At 35.1% G+C, this 7,797-nt stretch overlaps 1 protein-coding gene across 2 annotated transcripts; it reads left to right on the top strand.

Annotated features, from left to right (window-relative positions):
* Positions 1-270: 270 nt before the first annotated feature.
* On the top strand, positions 271-7,015 carry LOC136276540 (uncharacterized). Of its 2 annotated transcripts, none has more exons than XM_066088785.1 (4): positions 271-1,955; positions 2,337-3,326; positions 3,759-3,841; positions 5,631-7,015. In XM_066088785.1, exons 1-3 carry the CDS (start codon positions 302-304, stop codon positions 3,815-3,817), a joined length of 2,703 nt encoding a protein of 900 aa, XP_065944857.1. In that variant the 5' UTR covers positions 271-301; the 3' UTR covers positions 3,818-3,841; positions 5,631-7,015. The 2 variants fall into 2 exon arrangements, with proteins under 2 accessions (XP_065944857.1, XP_065944858.1); XM_066088786.1 differs by having other exon boundaries at positions 3,759-3,844.
* The last annotated feature ends 782 nt before the right edge of the window (positions 7,016-7,797 follow it).

Below are 7,797 nucleotides of genomic sequence, written 5' to 3'. Positions count from 1 at the left end.
TCATGTTCAGTAGAGAATGACATGCACACTGTACGTTTTCTGACGGTCAACTCTTGATGATCAAACTACTCAGAGATTATTCCTTTTTTATCCGAGAAAGTCTCTCTCTCTCTCTCTCTCTCTCTCTCTCTCTCTCTCTCTCAGACACTTATTAATCATTTTGGGGGATATTTTTTTATGACTGGTCATTCTTCAATCAGTACCATAATGATGACCAATCATTTATTTTTAAAGAGAACATATATTATTACATTAGAGTTTTCATGCAGGTCATGATTTAGAAACCTAGTCCCTCCAAACCATGGACCCATCAAGTACAACATATAAAGTACATCAATGTTCTAAGTGTTCGGGGGGCACAGAGTACTATTGCGAATCGTGTCCATGTGATCTGTGTTCCCAGTGTAAAGAGAACCATGTAAAAGATCTCAAAACAATAGACCATAATCTTGTGTCACATCATGAGAAATTTAACAACATCCCAAAACAAGAGATCTGTGTGAGACATCGTAGCCATGTTTATAAAAAGTATTGTGAACCTTGTGAAGTCCCCATTTGTTTCCACTGCAGAAAACATAGAACTCACAGACAACTTGATGTCAGAACAGCCTATAAAACAAAGCGACAACAACACAGAGGAACCATTCACACCATCAGAAGTGATGATCTATTTTACAGACCTCTTCTCCTGTTAGGAATAACAGATGATATCAAAAAATGTCAAACCAAATTCTCTCGCTATCGATCAGAAGTGTTAACAAAGGCCCAGACACTGAGGGATCTCATTAACAAAGTGAGAACAGATTTCATGAAAAATGTGTTTTGTGACTTTGATTTTAAACACAGATGTTTAAAACAGATGATAGAAATGGGCAGACATATTGTCAGCGTTCAGGAATATGAACACAGATATGTACAGCCAGCATTCATATTCAGTGCGCTACAATTCCTTTCCTCCATAAAGACAGCCCTCCCCCAGATACATCTTACACTCCACACCAGCCAGCTCTCCATGATTGAGTCATTCAACAGGGAGGATGTCATGGAGTCACTGAGTATCCAAATCACAAAAAGAAGACACCGACGCTTAGGAAACCAATGTCTGCTGAAACTGACGTCTGTTCCCGATTTACATCAATCTCTCACAGTGACAGGTGTTGATAGTTGTTATCACATTTCCAGTGTGACATCAGACAGGGTCTGGGTCAGTGATAGATACAATCTCATTTTGACAGACACAACAGGTGCCCCTCTACATCGTGTGGAGGATCCATCTTGTGGTAATATACTTACTGGTAATGGATCACACACAGTGAACAGTGAGAGTGAACTAATTTATATAGATAGGAAATATAACATTAACCAACTGTCAAAGGATATGAAAACAACCAAAACATTGAAAATGAAAAAAATGTTCTGTATTTGGAAATCACGGTGTGTGTACTGGTCCCCGTCCACTGGGGATCTACTGGTCGGGATGTTTAGAAAGAAACTAAGGACAGGCAAGGTAACCCGGTACAACCAGAGCGGACAACTGACACAAACCATACAACACGACAACACAGGGCAGGGACTGTATAGTTTACCTTTCTATATAACAGAGAACAACAATGGGGATGTCGTGGTGTCTGCGTCTGGTGCTGTAGTGGTGACAGAGCGTGGAGGAAGACATCGTTTCTCCTACACAGGACATCCATCAGGATCAGGACTATGGCCACTAGGAATATGCACTGACGCGCTGTCACACATCCTGGTGTGTGATGGTACAACCAAAACAGTACAGATGTTGAATAAGGACGGTCAGTTCCTGTCACATCTACTGATAAGACCATCAGGGATATTCTTACCACAGAGCCTGAGTTATGATGTCAACACTCACCGTCTTTGGGTCGGATCATGGGACAACAACACGGTGGTTATATACAGGTATATCACCAGACATGACGCTCTGACAGGTAAGTCTGAGTCATTATCATTGACAATTATAGAGAAGTATAATATTTGTTTTCAGACATGAAAGAACACACTTAACAAGTTGTCAGTAGCAGCTAATTGAACTAATTTCAATAAATTTATGTACAAACTTTTAACTATTGTTAGCCTGTAGGATTAAAATAAAAACACACATGCTGTTCAATTTACAAATGTTTATGATTTAAAAAATTAAATAAATAAATACAATCACATGTCATTGTAATTACAATGTAATTAATAAGCTGCATTAATACATCTTAAATGTGTGTTAGTATACAAAAGCTGACAACTGTTTTTATTATTTTTCATCATTCATCATATTAAGCAATACCTGTCTGCAGCTGATGTTTGTTTTATTGCAGACACTGCTGTTAAACTCCACACCAGCCAGCTCTCCATGACTGAGTCACTCAACAAGGAGGATGTGATGGAGTCATTAAGTGCAATCCAAATCACAGAGAGAGGAAACCGACGCGTAGGAAACCCGTATCTGCTGAAACTGATGTCTAGTGCTGAGTTCCATCAATCTCTCACAGTTGCAGATGTTGATTGTTGTTATCACATTTCCTGTTTAACATCAGACCGGGTCTGGGTCAGTGATGGTAGAAACAATCTCATCTTGACAGACACAACAGGTGTCTCTCTATATCGTGTAGAGGATTTATGTAGTAGTGATCGATATACTGGTAATGGATTACACACAGTGAACAGTGAGAGTGAACTGATTTATATAGGTAGGAATTATAACATTAACAAACTGTCAAAGGATATGAAAACAACCACCACATTTTTAGAGAGAACAGATTCTACATGGAGACCACAGTGTGTGTACTGGTCCCTGTCCACTGGGGATCTACTGGTCGGGAGTTATAGAAAGGAACCAAGGACAGGCAAGGTAACCCGGTACAACCAGAGTGGACAAATCACACAAACCATACAGAACGACAACACAGAACTGGGACTGTATAGTGTACCTAACTATATAACAGAGAACAACAATGGGGATGTCGTGGTGTCTGACTTTTACCTTGGGTCTGGTGCTGTAGTGGTTACAGAGCGTGGAGGAAGACATCGTTTCTCCTACACAGGACATCCATCAGGATCAGTACTACGGCCACGTGGAATCTGTACTGACGCGCTGTCACACATCCTGGTGTGTGATGGCAAAACCGAAACAGTACAGATGTTGAATAAGGACGGTCAGTTCCTGTCACATCTACTGACAGAATCACAAGAGATGGGTAGACTACGGAGCCTGAATTATGATGTCAACACTCACCGTCTTTGGGTCGGATCATACACCAACAAGGTGTGTGTCTACAGGTATATAGACAGACAGGATGCGCCGACAGGTAAGTGTGTTTCTTAAAAGGCAGTGTTAAATATTTGTAAACAAGAACATCTGGGGTTATTATGCATTGTTGAACTTAATGTTGAACATATATAATGTATATGTGTATAAAATTTGTTAACACTCTGAATTTATTTGTGACAGTTTTTTTTAATAAGGAAAATAATAAATTTGAATTTTAATACAAGAAAAATACAAGCATATATACTGAATATGAAGATTCATGCCATTAATTATTCTATAAATTATTAACATACTACATTGTAATTCATTTCTTACGTTTAAAGATATAGCACTGTTTCGGAAGTCATCTAAAAAAAACTGAATTCAGTAAAGTGTTGGTTTAAAATATTCTACTTGAAAGAACGTATAAATGAATGAATGTGTCAGCATTGAATGGTAAACATATGTAACACTCAATGCCTTGTTGTAGATGAGGAAACACACTCCGCTGATGGGGATATCTTGTTCATCTCAAAACCAGCCATATAATGGAGATAGCTTGCATACCGACAGGTTGTAAATGTTTCTGTACAAATCTAGTCTACTCTCAAAACCACATATGTTGTTTTTCACTTTGTTCAACATCTGCAGCTGAACTTGACCTCTGTATAATTCCCACGAACTGTAATGCTGTCCTGTTTATTTCACACTTTGTGGTGTTATTTAAAAACATGGCTGTCTTCTGATGAACGTAGACTAAAGTTCAGTGTTTATGACTTTTTAATTGAAATAATAATCTAATAAATTTAATATTTTAATTTTAGCCCAAGCCTATTTTTGTGCCTAAATAACTGATATTGATTTTTTTTTAATTTTTTTTTTTATGAAGTTTATGTGCAAGAAATCAAACAATGCAAAAGCAGAAATATCTATCATATATAAAGTCACTGATTGTGTCCCTTACATAAGAGCAAATTATTTGAGAAATACAGTTTTTTTTTATTTTGCATGATAAAATTGTAGTCAATAAATGCTATTTTTAAAAAATATCCACTAATATTTCAACACCAATGTTATTCTGCAATATTCATCATAATTAATTTATCTTCTACAACAGATCTACTTTGTAAGAATTAATTTATAAAGGAACCTCTTTGATTTGCAATCTATATTGTTGTTTTGCTTAAGCTTGCGAGAGTTGTGGTTGTATTTTATGAACATTTGAAAAATTTATATCTAGGTCATTGTTAACCGGGTGGTGAAATAAAAACATTGGTACAGTTAGGTATATGTTTGTGAATGATTGTAAAATTAAATACTCTCTCTCTCTCTCTCTCTTTCTCTCTCTCTCTCTCTCTCTCTCTCTCTCTCTCTCTCTCTCTCTAACAGGAGCACTGTAAGCAATCCTACATCTCTGGATTGCTCAATGTTTTGATATTATTGTCTGTCTGGGTTCTTTTAAAGTAATTACACCCCACTCAACGACGTTGCAAAGGGTATAATATTTTTGACCAGTAGTTAGTCAGTCTGTCCGTCAGTCCTGTTTTTCTTTTTATTTTTGTAAGCGCAACTTCTCTTAAACCGTTGCACAGAATTTCATGAAATGTTGTTGGTATTTAAGACACATTGTGTAGATGTGCATACTACGACCGTTTGCCGTTTTAAACTTAGAACTTTTATCTTATATTGAATACAGTAATAAACAGTTTGTAAGCGCAACTCCTCTAAAACTGATCCATGGAACTCAAAGAAACTTTGTGGGCATTTAAGACACGATGTGTAAACTATTACCAGAAATTCTGTTTCCATTATTTTTTCTGGAAATTTCGGGTCTTTAAGACTTATCTTTTTAATTTTAAAGACAAAGAAATGGGTGTGAATATTTGAAGGAATTCTTGAGCTGGTGATATTTTGCGAGTTATGGTCTTTGCCAAATTATTTTCTGTATTTAATGCGTACCTTGCCATTTATGTGTATCATTGTCAAGTCATAGAGGAGCGTTGAGTATCTGAGCTTGCATGGGAAATAAACTTGATTATTGATCTATTTTAGCTAATTGTGAGACAGACAGACACCAGGGTAGAATTATAGTAATGTGTAATTGATGGAGAGAGAGAGAAAAAAAAGAGAGAGAGACAGAGAGAGAGAACTAAACTAAAAATTGATAAATTATGTGGACTATGTCGTTTTATAATTTTTGAGCCTGTTTGTGTTGTTAAAGATACACATAGAAATATTAGTAAAGTAAGAATATAAAAATGATATCAATAAACGACTTATCACATACCAATTATAAAATCAGAACTTATACCAAAGCTACATACATATACATGTATGTACAATGTAACTCTTTTCTTTACAGTTGACTGGTTCCCTATAGACCGTGGACTGGTAGCCATTGGTGTCAACCTGATGAACTCATCATAAGCCTCTCTCCAACAGTGACTGTCATGGGTTGGATAGTCTTAGGACCCTTGATGGGAATTAACATATCAGCTATGGACTTTCTTTATTGTGGAATTTACGATAAGTGGGTACATTGACATATATCTCTCTTGTGCATGAAGTACATTTGATAAAGAATACAAACAGTGAAGTAAATAACATTTATTCAAACGTCTGAAAGTGAGGAAGACCTTACACCACTTGAATTCGTTGATAAAAGATCATAAAAGAGGACTGATCACCGTTCGGAATCTATACACCAAAATTGTGTGATAACCCCGTTTGAGGTTAACATGATCTGTTAAAACCATGTGACCCAATTGAACAAACTTGGCCCAATATATTATGAACCTATCCTAATATTCCGTTAAAAAACAGTTAAATAATGAAGAAGTGACAAATTATGAACATGCAGTGTGTTAACATGAAATTATATGAAAGTAACTATACTGATCAAAGAATTCATGTTCATAATATAGATGAAGTTTTAGCATGAAATGTGTATTTGCCTCACGGCTGAATTACCGGTATTGTATTATTTTATCATTTATAAAGGAAACATGTACATACAGTTAATATTCCGTCACTAACAATATGTTGTAGTGTTTCTACTGTATACAGGGTTATTTCACTCAATGTTTTTTTTATCCCGTAATTTGTTCGCCCTTCTACACTTGTACAATTGTTTTGTCCTGTCTTGAATTTTCCTTAATACTCAATTGAATCGATGCAATTATTCTGAAAAAAAATGTTTTGAATTCACCCAGACATGAATTTGCCCTTGACAACAAGGGCGAAAAAGGCAAAATATATTTATGGGGGACAATGATTTTCCTCTATACAGTGTATATCGCAGGTTATGAAATGTTTAGGTCAACCAATTGTCAATAATGTTTTGTTTTCACATATATATTCTAACTTAACCATGCTGAAAAAAAAGCTATTGAAGAATTTGTAGTTTTTGCTCGATAATGCATCACTAAACAGTCAAAAACTTATTCTTATGGAACCATATTATTCCCATAATAATTAAACCAAGGTTTTATAGTTATTATTTCATTTCACAAGTTTTACAAATAGTTTTTTTTCTGTTTCCACATATGAGAAGATGTGTTAGTTTTCTGTATATTTTTCACAATGGCACGGTACATAAAATCAATATCCAAACCAATGATCTAACCTCCTAAGACCTTTGTACTTAATTATTTTTGCTACTGTATTTTTGATATAATTGTTAAGAGTGTGTTTTTGATGTTTTAATTAATCAAGGTTGTCCTTTAGAAATAAAGAATGGCTTCTATTGATGTTGGTTCTTATGTCCTGATTAATTAAATGTAGACTTAGAATTTGATGCAGATTCATCTAATCTCTCTTTGTACAGTAAAACTTGCCTATAATGTACTTGGATATATACAAATATAGGGGTTTTAATGAAAATATAACATATTTCCCTTTCAATCATATTACAACTCTTTTTTTGTCATGACTTTATAATATGAAAATATGAAAATTGACATTAAGTCGCTTTAACTTCCTTATGAGCAAGTTTCCTGTATGACTACTTTGGTTAATGGTTTTTTTTCTGCTTAGGACAAAAATCTAGACAAAAGGCATGGGTATTCTGTTGGACCTTGTGTCATGTTGTGTCATGTTGTCAATTTTGAATTTATCGGGTGGCAGTAAATACAACAATTACAGCATGACAACTCGTAGATTTTGTATTTACTGCCACCGGTTAAATTCAAAATTTACAACATGACACTTTAAGCATCTTTAAAAAAAAAGGTATGGTTTTAAGACGAGGTTCTCAACCATTCTGAATTACAAGAGGTCCAGCGGCTTAGTGAAATGCTAGTCCGATAAAATGTAGAACTATAATTTTGAAAAAAAAATCCAAGATTTGACCATGCATAAAGATAACATGTAAAAAGTGTGTCAAGATGACCTACTTTAGTGACATTTTCCAAGTTCTGACACAAATTTCATTTTCCTTGACTTCTACATCAAATACTAGTGGATATTATAATAAAATCATATAACATAAAACATGCACTGTAGCATTGAAGGATTAATTTTTTACGTCG

Source organism: Magallana gigas, chromosome 6, assembly GCF_963853765.1.
Source record: "Magallana gigas chromosome 6, xbMagGiga1.1, whole genome shotgun sequence".
Lineage (NCBI taxonomy): Eukaryota > Metazoa > Mollusca > Bivalvia > Ostreida > Ostreidae > Magallana > Magallana gigas.
This window is presented reverse-complemented; position numbering and strand designations above follow the sequence as displayed.

What these genes read in the sequence shown, in the direction of transcription:
- LOC136276540 (XM_066088785.1), top strand. Translation starts at nt 302, where the DNA reads ATGGACCCATCAAGTACAACATATAAAGTACATCAATGTTCTAAGTGT. An exon ending in CAGACATGACGCTCTGACAG is followed by an intron (nt 1,956 to 2,336) that starts GTAAGTCTGAGT and finishes GTTTTATTGCAG; the next exon opens with ACACTGCTGTTAAACTCCAC. An exon ending in CAGACAGGATGCGCCGACAG is followed by an intron (nt 3,327 to 3,758) that starts GTAAGTGTGTTT and finishes GCCTTGTTGTAG; the next exon opens with ATGAGGAAACACACTCCGCT.